At 39.3% G+C, this 16,074-nt stretch overlaps 1 protein-coding gene across 1 annotated transcript in view; it reads left to right on the top strand.

Annotated features, from left to right (window-relative positions):
- The window catches only part of adgrd2 (adhesion G protein-coupled receptor D2), a 415,295-nt gene that overhangs the window by 358,986 nt on the left and 40,235 nt on the right, over nucleotides 1-16,074 (top strand). The window contains exons 20-22 of the mRNA XM_034169723.1: nucleotides 6,276-6,317; nucleotides 6,483-6,536; nucleotides 6,678-6,825. Coding sequence (XP_034025614.1) covers nucleotides 6,276-6,317; nucleotides 6,483-6,536; nucleotides 6,678-6,825 — 244 coding nt within the window. The remainder of the gene's footprint in view (nucleotides 1-6,275; nucleotides 6,318-6,482; nucleotides 6,537-6,677; nucleotides 6,826-16,074) is intronic.

Genomic DNA, 16,074 nt, shown 5'->3' with positions numbered 1-16,074 from the left:
ACAAGCATCACATTCGGCACAAATAATCCATAGACATGAACTCTTTTAAAAAAGTGATTGGCCACTTGAATTTTCAATAGGCAGCCAGGTAGGGGTCAAATGAAGAATTACACAGGGGTCAAAATTAAAAGACGCTCCAGTCATATAGAAAACTACATCACATTATTTGCCTGATCATAAAGATTCCAAAAAGGTATAGTTTGGACTATTTGTGGCCTAATGTTATGGAGTTATGACGTAAAAGCAGCAAGAATGGTGACAAAGGTCAGTTTCAGTTTGTACAGGGGTCAAAAGTTAAAGTTGCTCCATTAATTTTGCTCCAGCTGTATTTGTGCTGAATTTGATGCTTATATCACCATTTGAAGGATTGTTTCAGTTATCTGGAACACTAATAACCCAACAGAGCATGAACCAGCTGCTGTCTGTTAGCTTAAACATGTGTATATAAGGCAACCAGAATTGAAGGAGAAATGCTGCTTTTAACAGCGTGGACCCCATTTCTGGCACAAAATACGGTTGTTTACTCACCAATATAAGTTTGGTGTCATTAGAAGTCCATAATTCAAAGGATGTGTTCAGATCAAATCTGAAGCAAACATTTTTCTTCTTCTACTAAGGTGGATTACAACGTTTTGTGGTACACAGCACAAACTATTGGACAGGAGGAATCTAGCAGTCAATGTGACTCACTGATATGAAAATGCATCTCCTTCAACCAGACGTGTGGTGCCGTGACATGTCAATCATCTGTGTCCAATCAGATTTCAGGGGAGTCCAGTGAAACCCCGGCCTCCTCTCTAGCTCCACCCATGCCAGGAAGTGTTCAACATCGGACATTTCCTGTTTCTCTGTGACTGAAAAGTTGGCACTTCCTGTTTGAGTGTGAGCTTGCCACTGAGTTCCCGTGAGATTCCATGGGATCTCGTCTGTCAATCCAGGAAGTATCGATCCAGGAAGTGTTTGACATTTGAACATTTGCTGTTTTACTGTGGATTGGAATTTTGGCACTTCCTGTTTAGGACGCCCTCTACCATGAGTGATATTTGCGCTGCTGTGCGATGCTTCACTCATATAATGGAGAAAATCCCATTTGTCAAAGGATAATCCTTAAATTGTTCTTCAGTAAAGTATTTACAATGATGAATAATATTTTTAAGAAAAAAACAATCCGGATCTATAATCAAATCAAATCAAGTCAAATCAATTTTATTTATATAGCACCAAATCACAACAAACAGTTGCCCCAAGGCAAATTATATTGTAAGGCAAAAGCCATACAATAATTACATAAAAACCCCAACGGTCAAAACGACCCCCTGTGAGCAAGCACTTGGCGACAGTGGGAAAGAAAAACTCCCTTTTAACAGGAAGAAACCTCCAGCAGAACCAGGCTCAGGGAGGGGCAGTCTTCTGCTGGGACTGGTTGGGGCTGAGGCAAAGAACCAGGAAAAAGACATGCTGTGGAAGAGAGCAGAGATCAATCACTAATGATTAAATGCAGAGTGGTGCATACGGAGCAAAAAGAGAAAGAAACACTTAGTGCATCATGGGAACCCCCCAGCAGTCTAAGTCTATAGCAGCATAACTAAGGGATGGTTCAGGGTCACCTGATCCAGCCCTAATTATAAGCTTTAGCAAAAAGGAAAGTTTTAAACCTAATCTTAAAAGTAGAGAGGGTGTCTGTCTCCCTGACCTGAATTGGGAGTTGGTTCCAGAGGAGAGGAGCCTGAAAGCTGAAGGCTCTGCCTCCCATTCTACTCTTACAAACCCTAGGAACTACAAGTAAGCCTGCAGTCTGAGAGCGAAGCGCTCTATTGGGGTGATATGGTACTATGAGGTCTCTAAGATAAGATGGGACCTGATTATTCAAAACCTTATAAGTAAGAAGAAGAATTTTAAATTCTATTCTAGAATTAACAGGAAGCCAATGAAGAGAGGCCAATATGGGTGAGATATGCTCTCTCTTTCTAGTCCTTGTCAGTACTCTAGCTGCAGAATTTTGAATTAACAGAAGGCTTTTCAGGGAACGTTTAGGACAACCTGATAATAATGAATTACAATAGTCCAGCCTAGAGGAAATAAATGCATGAATTAGTTTTTCAGCATCACTCTTAGACAAGACCTTTCTAATTTTAGAGATATTGCGCAAATGCAAAAAAGCAGTCCTATATATTTGTTTAATATGCGCATTGAAGGACATATCCTGATCAAAAATGACTCCAAGATTTCTCACAGTATTACTAGAGGTCCTGGTAATGCCATCCAGAGTAAGGATCTGGTTAGACACCATGTTTCTAAGATTTGTGGGGCCAAGTACAATAACTTCAGTTTTATCTGAGTTTAAAAGCAAGAAATTAGAGGTCATCCATGTCTTTATGTCTGTAAGACAATCCTGCAGTTTAGCTAATTGGTGTGTGTCCTCTGGCTTCATGGATAGATAAAGCTGGGTATCATCTGCGTAACAATGAAAATTTAAGCAATGCTGTCTAATAATACTGCCTAAGGGAAGCATGTATAAAGTGAATAAAATTGGTCCTAGCACAGAACCTTGTGGAACTCCATAATTAACCTTAGTCTGTGAAGAAGATTCCCCATTTACATGAACAAATTGTAATCTATTAGATAAATATGATTCAAACCACCGCAGCGGAGTGCCTTTAATACCTTAATACCTATATTTAATAATATATTCAGTATTATGAAAACTATGTTTGGTGTAATCAAAAAATTTAAATTGAGCTCCTGTGCTGAAGTAAATTCAAAAGAATCAACCGTCATCATATAATAATAATTTAAAAAAAAATCCACAAACCAAAAAAGCAGTTAAATTAAGTCTAATTTCATGATGTTCATAAAGGTCACTCAGAATAAACAATAAAGAATCAATTTCCACCTTACATTTTCCACCTTAATATACAGTCACTTAAAGTTATCCAAATTTTACTCTAGATGTGGCTCTCAGGGTCTACGTTTATGTCAGAATTATGCAATTTCTTTTCCATGAAATCATCATTTCCCATAATTGATACCCAAGTTCATACAACACAGGCATAACCAATAATAAACAAATACCAATCACTTAAAATTATCCAGGTCTGAAAGCTCCCTTACCATCATGACTTTAGCTTCCTCCGGGGTTCCATTTAATTTAATCAACACTTTACAATTCTTCGTCCAAGTCGCTTGTATTTTCTGTTGTTCCGAAGGATTCTGGCTTGTCTTGCTATGTCGGCATTTTTTTTTTTTTTGACAGATGTTCATTGATGTACATGTCAATGGGCAGCATTATCAGAATCTTCCAAAATACAAGTAAATGGTCCAAAACTCTTCCTGTTAATACCACCCAGTATATCCCATCGATGGGATATTTCACTTTTTCTCTGAGATACTGACAAGCCAAAATGAGGCGGGTGGTTTAATAACCCTATTAGCTTAACCAATAATTTGCTTCCCTTTTTACCAAAATTGGAGCAGCTATAACCTTTGACACCTGTGCAAACTGACTTTGACTTTTGTCACATTTTTGCTGTTTTTACCCCATAACTCCATAACATTCAGTTATTCAGTTATAGATAGATAGTACCTTTTTGGAATTGTTATGATAAGGTGGTTTACTTTATTTAGCTGCCACCCTGGGATGGTTATCATACATTGTTGTGTAGGCTGTGGTACACAGAGTACCATGTGTACAATGAACATATGGTACATTGTAACTGTTGTTTTGTTGCCTTAAGTGGTGCCTATGGAAGAGCAGCTCTGGTGGACATTAGTGCAGTCAACATGCTAAATGCATACACCCTCAAAAAGTGTCAAATCTGTGTCATTATGTTGTGTGGAAAAAAAATGCACGTTTGAGTGGCTGTTTATTGTGACCAGTCCAAAGCACATCTGTGATATATTCATGCTGTTTAATCAGCATCTTGATGTGCCACACCTCCCAGGAGAATGGATTATGTTGGCAAAGTTGACGAGATCCTGGATAAGCAGTTGAGGATGAATGAGTGAAAGTGAGTTGAAGGTCTCACTAAACAAGGAAGTTGTCCCAAGTCAACATTGTGGTGACCCAGAGTGAAACATGAGTGAAGCTGAAGGGACTTACTAATGAACAGTTTTGAAAGACAAAAAGCCTTTTTATGTCCATAGAAGAATTTTTTTGACATTTTACTACAACTCATGAAAAATGGTAGTCAATCAATCAATCAACTTTTTTCTTGTATAGCGCCAAATCACAACAAACAGTTGCCCCAAGGCGCTCCACATTGCAAGGCAAGGCCATACAATAATTATGAAACACAGTCTACGTCTAAAGCAACATAACTAAGGGATGGTTCAGGGTCACCCGATCCAGCCCTAACTATAAGCCTTAGCGAAAAGGAAAGTTTTAAGCCTAATCTTAAAAGTAGAGAGGGTATCTGTCTCCCTGATCTGAATTGGGAGCTGGTTCCACAGGAGAGGAGCCTGAAAGCTGAAGGCTCTGCCTCCCATTCTACTCTTACAAACCCTAGGAACTACAAGTAAGCCCGCAGTCTGAGAGCGAAGCGCTCTAATGGGGTAATATGGTACTACAAGGTCCCTAAGATAAGATGGGACCTGATTATTCAAAACCTTATAAGTAAGAAGAAGAATTTTAAATTCTATTCTAGCATTAACAGGAAGCCAATGAAGGGAGGCCAACACGGGTGAGATATGCTCTCTCCTGCTAGTCCCCGTCAGTACTCTAGCTGCAGCATTCTGAACCAACTGAAGGCTTTTTAGGGAACTTTTAGGACAACCTGATAATAATGAATTACAATAGTCCAGCCTAGAGGAAATAAATGCATGAATTAGTTTTTCAGCATCACTCTGAGACAAGACCTTTCTGATTTTAGAGATATTGCGTAAATGCAAAAAGGCAGTCCTACATATTTGTTTAATATGCGCTTTGAATGACATATCCTGATCAAAAATAACTCCAAGATTTCTCACAGTATTACTAGAGATCAGGGAAATGCCATCCAGAGTAAGGATCTGGTTAGACACCATGCTTCTAAGATTTGTGGGGCCAAGTACAATAACTTCAGTTTTATCTGAGTTTAAAAGCAGGAAATTAGAGGTCATCCATGTCTTTATGTCTGTAAGACAATCCTGCAGTTTAGCTAATTGGTGCGTATCCTCTGGCTTCATGGATAGATAAAGCTGGGTATCATCTGCGTAACAATGAAAATTTAAGCAATACCGTCTAATAATACTGCCCAAGGGAAGCATGTATAAAGTGAATAAAATTGGTCCTAGCACAGAACCTTGTGGAACTCCATAATTAACTTTAGTCTGTGAAGAAGATTCCCCATTTACATGAACAAACTGTAGTACACTTTTGTAGTAAAAACAAAAGTGTTTAATGTATTTACACACTGCTGTCATGGTGTCACCTGATCATATGATGGCATGAGTTTGCATGGGCAATGATCCGTTGTGTGAAATGATGGTGCACAACTCAAGATCCTTTTTTCTACAGTTAATGTGCTACTTCTGTGATTCTTCATTCCTTCATTTCCTATATCTGCTTACTCCAATTAAGGGTCACTGGGTATTTGGGGGGGGGGGGGGGGCTGTCCCAGCAGTCATAGGGCATGACTGCATGGGACAGGCACATGACAAATGCATTCATAGCCACACACACATCTGCGGTCAATTTAAAGTCTCCAATCCACCTAACCTGCAAGTCTTTGGACGTGGAAGGAAGCCGGAGCACCCGGAGGGAACCCACGAAAACATGGGCACAACATACAAACTCCACACAGAAAGGCCACAGGTGGGCTGCGACCCCACAACCTTGTTGCTGTGAAGCAACAGTGCTAACCACTAATCCACTGTGTATTATTATCATTGTTGTTGTTGCCATTCAGCAAAGCAACAAGCACCGGCCACAAACAAATAACACTTTTATGACATTGATGCTGCTTCAGTATCAATTCTCTTTAGTCAGCATTTTATACTTTCCTCGATGCAGGTGAGTAATCTGCATAAAAGATTTATTAAATGAAGCGTTGGTGTAAGGAAGCATATATTCACGGTGCATAAAAGAAGTATAAAATAAATATCCAACTGTATATAGCATTTCAATGTTGTTTATAAGTTTGAAAAAGCATAACTTAATGGTGATGACAGTAAGTGGAATAATATCCACGTTGGCCCTGACCAAAATTCACACCAACAGCAAAAGTAATAGTAATAAATAGTAATTAATGAGTTTATTTTCATCTGTTGCTTCTGGTTTGCTTTCTGCCTCTTCACAGGGCCTATATATTTTCTTAGTTTATGCAGTTTACAACAGTGAGGTAAGAGTATTTTTTATAAATACTTCCAACTATCATACGTGGCATATTTTAAAAGTGCTGAGTCATTGTCTGCACTGCTTATTATCAGAATGTATGTTTGTATGGTGTGTGGGGCTGTGAGCCTTTTGGACGTACCAGTGGGTGTAAAAGCTTCTTCTCATTTAGGTGAGGAATGCCATAAAGAGGATCAAAGAAAAGCGAAAAGCCTTATCTTTCACGGTGAGTGAGTAACATGCGTGTTCATTAACACAAGACATAAATTAAGTTCCCCTTTTGAATGGTTGGAGTCCACATTTTACTTTGACTATTTCTGTGTTGATAGTACTATGAAACATCTTCTAATGGGGCTGTGATTTGCAGAACTGCTCCCACCCAACCAGCTTCCATCCTTCCCAGAGGGCCCCAGTTACCTCTTGGGGTCGGAATCTACCAACCTCCTCCAGCCCTGAGACCAGTGACACTTCACGGCCGCCTAGCTCCACTTCCACTTCCTTGGTCATCAAGAATGGTATGCTGCAGCAGTGGATGTCCCTTTCTGAATTGATTTCTTTACAAATATTGAAAGTGGTAAAAGGCGTCTACTTGACTCATCCTGTAGTTTCAGTCTGGGTCTCATATTCATGACTGTGCACTTCAAGAAGGCCCAAATTGAATTACGGTGGAACAGCTCATATGAGCGAACCACAAAAACATGGAGCCGACGGACAGGCGTGAATGATCCCACTGCAACAGTTTTGTGCACGCGACAGTTTGATGCATGCGACGGTGTCATGCACGAGCATGCATGAAACCGTTGCAGCGGGAACACAATGCGAGCAGCTGGAACATGTGTAACCACATCGCACCGGTGCTGTAAAAAAAAAAAATGCCACCCACGGGATTCGAACCTGCAATTTACAAAAGCTCTGATTGCCAGCCAGAAATGTTACCACTACGCTACCATCACTGGACTGTAAAAAGTGCAGACAAATGCCTGAAATCAACAAGGAGATGGATGTATTAAAAATAAATAAATAAAATCACACACCATAAAAAACCACCGCATTTTATTGAATCCCTCTTATCAAGCGGACAATACAAGTATGAACCGTCTGTTCATCTGTAGATGACCCATGGTCACAGACATACAGTCATGAAATGACATGAGTGAGAAGCAGGGCACTCTTATGTCCACATCTGCTGGTCTGCCATCTCCAGCCGGCCCCATGCATGTGTCCGGCCCGACACGTGTGTCTTGTGGACGGCGTGCCACAGTACAGACACTGCATCATGTGGAACAGAGTTCACGTGGGTGATGTAACATTCAGATCACCTGCTACGTGTTATGATCTGACGGTCCGTATCACCTGGGGCAGCCTGTGAATGTGCATGCTGTGCGTACTCTCCAGCCCATCACAAAAACAACATATGTTTTTATGTATTTCCAAATGAGGACAGCAAGCACACACATGCACATGTCTGTCAAAACATGGTACGTGTTTCTGCAGCTGTGACGTCCAGGACCAGAGATGTCAAAAACTGCTGCTGTTGGCAGCCAGCCATGCCCTCTGTCCGTTCAGCGCACAGACCAAGGTGTCACTCTGTGATCAGATGAGAGCTGCCTCGCCTGTGGGGGGAGGGTGATGGGAAGGAGGGGGAGGGTGGGGAAGAGCGCAAAACACACACACACGTGTTTTGGAGGGAGCCGACACTCTGGCATGCCACAAGTGTACTTGGTAACTTCACAGTCTTGGGGGCACTTATAGAAATTTCACCGCCAGCTCGAAAGTGATCATCTGCTGACTGTTTTCATGATAACAGTGCAAATGGCTACACACTTTCTAAGTGCGAAGCGAGTGGTGTTAGATGTTTGTGTGTGTCATCTGGAATTTTGCAGACACCTGCCGCGAGAGGGTTCAATGGGCTCTCACAGAGCACACTCTGTCTTTCAGCCACTGGTATGCGCAAATAGTTGTAGCAACAGGTGTACAAGGTGTTGGAGGCAGCTCCGATTTTACATGTATTGCATACAATTCCTGCTTCATTCGCAATTCGGCCACATTCATACTATGTGTGAAGGGGCACTAAGCCACACAGTGTAGCTGCTCCAACCCCATACTCATCAAGATATAGATGACATTTTAAAGACAGCACTTTGTGGATGAACACAAAACCTCAGCTGTTTTATACGGAGCTCTAGAAGTGTCATTGCAAAATGTTTTGCATGTGGAGAGTATGTGTGCACGTTTTACAACACCGTGTGCTCATTTTACTATATTGTGAGCAGCTCAGTGAAGCTGACCCACCACCCACGTAAAAAATCCAAGCAAACACTGAGTGGTTAGTGCTCCATTTGTGCTGACTTGTGCCATTCAAATTTTAATTTGTGATGCTATGGTTTCTGAGATATTATAAGTTACTTTTGTGCAAAGACTGCAGGCACACGCATGGCATGAGCAGGCAAGTGCACTGCTGCTGCGTTCAAATACTGTCAGAAATTACAGGGCTTTTCTGTTGTAAAATATATTTTTATGTTAATAAATGATCTAAGCACTGGTCCCACCAAATACTGAACAGTGAATAGTGAGCCACGCAGCATGTTCATTTTTTTTTTTTTTTTGGTACAAGAGGAGGTATTCAGCAATTGTGGGAGAATAGTGGTTCTGTGAGAAGAGAAGTTCAAAATTTAGCAACATCAGCATGGGGCAGTTTGTGTACGAGGTACTATGAGGACAAATGAGGATTATAGAGGCATGTTTGTGGTGAGGACAAGGCTGTTAAAAGCCCATTATCCAAGCACCTGGCAGCTATGAGGACAGGACAGGCTGTGTTTGACAGACTCAGCTCTCTTGCACACTACAAATCCACCCGCTTTGTGTGCCAGACACTGTATATAAAATAATTATTTTGTAGCGAATTAGCCATTTTCTGTCAGAGCTTGGCAGTTGAAAACACATCTAATCGCTTCTGGAAGCACAGAGGACTGTTTCATCTGGACCCCTTTTTTCCCTCTCTCTCATGCACTGAGGTGGAGAACGTATTTGGAACAGCTTCAAAGGTAATTATTTGCAACATTTTTATTGTAATAGCTTGGTAAAACAGTTGCATGTTCATTCCTTCTTTATAAGCAGCTGTAAAAGTTTCTTATAGGTTTAACATCTTGTTATAATGGATCAGATGAGCTGCGCTGTGTGTGCGTACCCATATTGGCCTCTCTTCATTGGCTTCCTGTTAATTCTAGAATAGAATTTAAAATTCTTCTTCTTACTTATAAGGTTTTGAATAATCAGGTCCCATCTTATCTTAGGGACCTCGTAGTACCATATCACCCCAATAGAGCGCTTCGCTCTCAGACTGCAGGCTTACTTGTAGTTCCTAGGGTTTGTAAGAGTAGAATGGGAGGCAGAGCCTTCAGCTTTCAGGCTCCTCTCCTGTGGAACCAGCTCCCAATTCAGATCAGGGAGACAGACACCCTCTCTACTTTTAAGATTAGGCTTAAAACTTTCCTTTTTGCTAAAGCTTATAGTTAGGGCTGGATCAGGTGACCCTGAACCATCCCTTAGTTATGCTGCTATAGACGTAGACTGCTGGGGGGTTCCCATGATGCACTGTTTCTTTCTCTTTTTGCTCTGTATGCACCACTCTGCATTTAATCATTAGTGATCGATCTCTGCTCCCCTCCACAGCATGTCTTTTTCCTGGTTCTCTCCCTCAGCCCCAACCAGTCCCAGCAGAAGACTGCCCCTCCCTGAGCCTGGTTCTGCTGGAGGTTTCTTCCTGTTAAAAGGGAGTTTTTCCTTCCCACTGTAGCCAAGTGCTTGCTCACAGGGGGTCGTTTTGACCGTTCGGGTTTTACATAATTATTGTATGGCCTTGCCTTACAATATAAAGCGCCTTGGGGCAACTGTTTGTTGTGATTTGGCGCTATATAAAAAAATTGATTGATTGAATTGATTGATTGATGTAATGACTTGCCTTAACAGACTGACTCAGTGCAGTTCACAACGGGATTTGAAACCTGCGAGACCAGAGATTTGGGACCGTCAACAAATTACAATGGCGAAAGAAAAATGCTTTGAAAACACAATAATGTCATATTTATGGATTGTAGTGCCACCAAACTCACGTCACACATCAATGAGATCCATCTGATTGTACTCCAGTACATAGATTGGAAAAACATACAATTATATAATTTTTAATATTTTTTATTGTAGTAAATTTGAATAAAATCTCAATAGCTTTTTATTTAAAGCTGTAAAGAGTTTATTGATGTGTAATGTGAGTCTGGTGGCATTACAATTTATAAAAAAAAAGTTATTGAGATTTTATTCAAATTTCTGTCAATAAAAAAATCTTAAAAATTTTATAATTGTACATTATTCCAATCTGAGTGCTGTAGTACAACCAGAAGGAGCTTGCTGATGTGTGGCATCATTTTGGTGGGACAACAAATCATAAATGTATGTTACTGAATTTTTTTCAAAGCATTTCCTTTTGCCATGGTAATGTTTCGATAGTCCTTAAACTCTGGTCTCGCAGCAGGCTGCACATCAAGTTCATAAAGAACGGAGGACATCTCATTTTTGTGGGAAAAACGGTTTTGGTCGGTTGTAGTTTGTTGTCTGCATTACAACGTCTGAAAAGAGATGTCATTTGATTTAAAACAGTGATTCGCTTTGAACTTATTGATTCTGGAGAATCGAATCCTTGAATATCTTTCCAACTTTACCTAACTACTAATAGCTCAAATCTCCATACAATGGCTTGCGACAGTGAACAGTTAGAAAATGTTGGAAATGATTTAATGTGAGCATGAAATACATATTTTGAGAGCTCAGTTTAGGCCTATAATGGGCCCACATTTTATGAATTTGAGGGCTCAATTAAAGGAAAACATGCTTACAAATTATCATTGCTAGAGAAAAAGGAAAACGTGTGCACGTTTTATTAATTCGAGCACGGAAATGATCACAGCCAGAAAAAACAAATCACTTTAAGTGAACTCTCCCGGGTTCTGTAGTGTTACCATAAATACAAAAAAATCTTATGAAATACGAGCTGTGATCCAACAACAGTAACGCAGAAACAGACATAAGATCATTCACCACAGTTGAGAGTACAGTTTCACCAGACTGTTGCACTCTAAACACAAATCAAGCAAACATTCATGAAGTTCATTCTCTAGAAAAAAAGAAAATCAGGAGGCAGTGTGAAACCAGTTTCCCAAAAATATTTGATGAAAAACACCAGATTGGAGACAGGCATAGTACTTTTTTCATAGTAAGTTCCTTTGGCTTCTCCCTTTTTCACGTGGGATCACCAGCAGATCCAGGAAGGAACTGTGCACTGTTCAACGAGAAAAAGTGATGTAACAATTTGCATAGATTTTTTTAAAGTTACTTCAATGTAATGAAAGTTATTTCAACTTGTGGCCTTAACTCAGTTTAAAGTTGAAATAACTAAGTTGAAATAACTTTTAAAAAGAGCAATCAGAGATTTCTGGCATTCGCCAGTCCAGTTTGGATCACCTCCAAAATTCATTGGAGTCTTCCATGCCCTAATATCTATCTGTGGTGCAAATGTGATGACAATCTGTGAAAAAGTTTTAAAGTAATCATTCAAAGCCCATGTAAAGTGAAATCTTGATCCAGAATCTGGATCCACATCCGGATCACCTCCAAAATTTAATGAATTCTTCCATGGACTAATATCTATCTGTGGTAAAAATTTGTTGAGAATCCATGAAGTAGTTTTGAAGTAATCCTTCAAAAACTATATAAAGTGAAATCTTGATCCAGAATCTGGATCCAGATCCGGATCACCTCCAAAATTTAATGGAGTCTTCCTTGGCTTAACATCTATCTGTGGTGAAAATTTGGTGAGAATCACCCTGCTCCAATGAAATCGCTCACTGCTTGCTTCAAAACACAAAACAATCTGTGCTGCCTTTTAATGTTACAGTTGTATGTAAAGGTTTGGGCACCCCTGATTATTTCCATGATTTCCCTTTATAAATAAATCATTTGTTGTTTGGATCAGCAATTTCAGTTAATATATATCATATAGCAGACAAACACAGTGATGTGTGGGAAGTGAAGTGAAGTTTACAGGATTTACAGAAAGTGTGCAATAATTCTTTAAACAAAATTGGGCAGGTGCGTAAATTTGGGCACCCCAACAGAAACAAATACACCAATATTTAGTAGATCCTCCTTTTGCAGAAATAACAGCCTCTGAATGCTTCCTGTAGCTTCCAATGAGAGTTTGGATTCTGGTTGAAGGTGTTTTTGGACCATTCTTCTTTACAAAACATCTCAGGTTTGTTGGTTTCCGAGCATGGCCAGCCCGCTTAAAATCACACCACAGATTTTCAATAATATTCAGGTCTGGGGACTGAGATGGCCATTCTAGAACATTGTACTTGTTCCTCTGCATGAATGCCTTAGTAGATTTTGAGCAGTGTTTAGGGTTGTTGTCTTGTTGAAAGATCCAGCCCCGGTGCAACTTCAGCTTTGTCACTGATTCCTGAACATTGTTCTCAACAGTCTGCTGATATTGACTGGAATCCATGTGACCCTCAACTTTAACAAGATCCCCAGTACCTTCACTGGCCACACAGCCCCACAGCATGATGGAACCACCTCCAAATTTTACTGGAGGTAGCAAGAGTTTTTCTTGGAATGCTGTGTTCTTTTTCAGCCATGCATAGAGCCCCTTGTTATGTCCAAATAACTCAATTTTAGTTTTAGTTTTAGTTTCATCAGAACCTTTTTCCAAAATGAAGCTGGCTCGTCCAAATGTGCTTTAGCATACCACAAGTGACTCTGTTTGTGGTGTGTATGCAGAAAAGGCTTCCTCTGCATTATAGCATCATACAGCATCCCTTTGTGCAAAGTACGCTGTATAGTTGAATGATGCGCAGAGACACTATCTGCAGCAAGATCATGTTGTAGGTCTTTGGCGCAGGTCTGTGGGTTGACTATGACTGTTGTCACCATCCTTCGGTTCAGCTTATCTGAGATTTTTCTTGGCCTGCCACTTTGGGCCTTAGCTAGTACTGTGCCTGTGGTCTTCCATTTCCTCACTTTGTTCCTCACAGTGGAAACTTACAGCTAAACTCTCTGAGATAGCTTTTTGTATCTTAAACCATGATGTTGAACAATCTTTGTTTTCAGGTCATTTGAGAGTTGTTTAGATACTCCCATGCTACCACTCATTAGAAGAGATGCAAAGAGGAAAAATATTTGCAAATGGCCACCTTAAATACCCTTTCTCATGATTGGATTCACCTGTGTAAGGAGGTCAAGGGTCAATGAGCTTACCAAACCAATTTTGTGTTCCAATAATTTGTGCTAAATGTATTCAAATCAATAAAATGACAAGGGTGCCCAAATTTATGCACCTGCCTAATTTTGTTGAAATAATTATTGCACACTTTCTGTAAATACTAGAAACTTCATTTCACTTCTCAAACATCAGTGTGTTCATCTGCTTTATGATATATTTAACTGAAATTTCTGATCCAGACAACCAATGATTTATAAAGGAAAATCATGAAAATTATCAGGGGTGCCCAAACTTTTGTATACAACTGTGGTTTAAACTGCAGCCTGGCATCAAAATAACTGAGCTGCAAAATCCACATTCAAGCTGAAATTATTTATTTCAAGCTCTTTTCAGGCGCTAACAAAATTAAAGAACAAACCCATGTGTAAAATTAAAGTATGACAGATAGTGTGTACTAGTACCACTTCGGTATGCAAAAGCAGAGTGAGATGTGTTTCAGGTTTGATGCTTCAGTTTCTTTGAATATGTTGTAAAATGCTCTGGCCAAAATCTGCCTCTCTGCTCCAGCCCTTGCTTTATCCATTCGCATTCGACTTTTTGCAAAATATTAGTCCCTATCTGCACAAATTACATCTAATTATTCACATTTTGTGGATCAGGATGTGCCCTGACATCACATATTTTTAAACATGTTTAAAACAATAGTACATTTCTCACAATGATCTCCAACAATACATTTACAAGAGATCAGACCCATTTTCAAGGACTGATTTGATGTCATATTTATTTATTTGGTGCCAAAAATGTACACACCCAGGTGTCAAATATTGGCAGTGGGAGGCCAGTTCTCTAGACATTGTTAAAAGATGCATCAGATGGAAATTATCCAACACACAGATGTGTCAGCACTGAAAATCCCAGCACGTAGAAAAGGCCAAGGGACTACCAACATTTCACCTTTCTGCAGCAGCTGCACCAGTTGTCTTCTTCTTTTTTTCTTTTTTTTTTCTTTATTAGAAGACAAAGACACCATGACAACATAAAACAAAACAGGCATTAACAAGCACTGGCAACAATGGTAATATAAAGAAATAAATGCATAAGGATAATAACCATATAACATAAAACAATACAGACATGATACACAAGGAGGTATATATACATATGCATACATACATACCCCCCCCCCCCCCACACACACACACACACACATACATACATACATACATATATATATATATATATATATATATATATATATATATATATATATATATATATATATATATATATATATATATATATCAATTCAATCCATTTATTTATATAGCGCCAAATCACAACAAACAGTTGCCCCAAGGCACTTTATATTGTAAGGCAAGGCCATACAATAATTACGTAAAAACCCCAACGGTCAAAACGACCCCCTGTGAGCAAGCACTTGGCGACAGTGGGAAGGAAAAACTCCCTTTTAACAGGAAAAAACCTCCAGCAGAACCAGGCTCAGGGAGGGGCAGTCTTCTGCTGGGACTGGTTGGGGCTGAGGGAGAGAACCAGGAAAAAGACATGCTGTGGAGGGGAGCAGAGATCGATCACTAATGATTAAATGCAGAGTGGTGCATACAGAGCAAAAAGAGAAAGAAACACTCAGTGCATCATGGGAACCCCCCAGCATATATATATATATATATATATATATATATATATATATATATATATATATATATATATATATATATATATATATATATATATACTTACATGCACACACGTCTACAAAACACATATCTGTGTATATTAATAGCAATAATCATAACATCAATCCATACCACAGCAACAACAACAATGATTAAACAACCATTCAAAATAGTGTGACATTGATTATTGCTTTGTATCTGACCAATTCTTTTTTTTTCTTTTTTCTTTTTCTGTGTGTGGGTCTCATCTTGTATGGTGCATTAAAATCATTGTGGAATGTAGTGCATTAAAACACACAGACATAAGTGTAGGGTTAGAATGGACAGGATCCTTGAATGTGCAGTGTTTTATTTTTAATTATCTTTAATGTATATATATTAATTCAACCTGGCCTTGTGTTGTTGTCACTATTAGTATTTCATGCAGCCATTAATCGTATAATTAATCGTAAAATCTCATACATACATATACACATACACACACATATCATGTCATATATCATATGAAAACAATTATTATAATAATATCAATAATTATTATATTACCATCAATAATGAATAATGCACCAGTTGTCTTCTTGTGGAGAATACCATTGAAGACCCAAGCAGGTTCAGTAATGTGGTGGTTCAACAGCACAACACTCATGAATGCTCTCCCAGACATAGAAGTGGGTAACAGCTTCAGTGAGTAAAAGTCCTTCCATGAATTGTTTCTACCTGTGGACCTCAAATACAACACCAATTCCAATGAAGTTGGGACATTGTGTGAAATGTAAATAACAACATAATAC

The sequence above is a fragment of the Thalassophryne amazonica genome, chromosome 5 (genome assembly GCF_902500255.1).
Source record: "Thalassophryne amazonica chromosome 5, fThaAma1.1, whole genome shotgun sequence".
NCBI lineage: Eukaryota > Metazoa > Chordata > Actinopteri > Batrachoidiformes > Batrachoididae > Thalassophryne > Thalassophryne amazonica.
The sequence above is the reverse complement of the archived record's forward strand: the minus strand, read 5'-3'. Positions and strand labels throughout refer to the sequence as shown.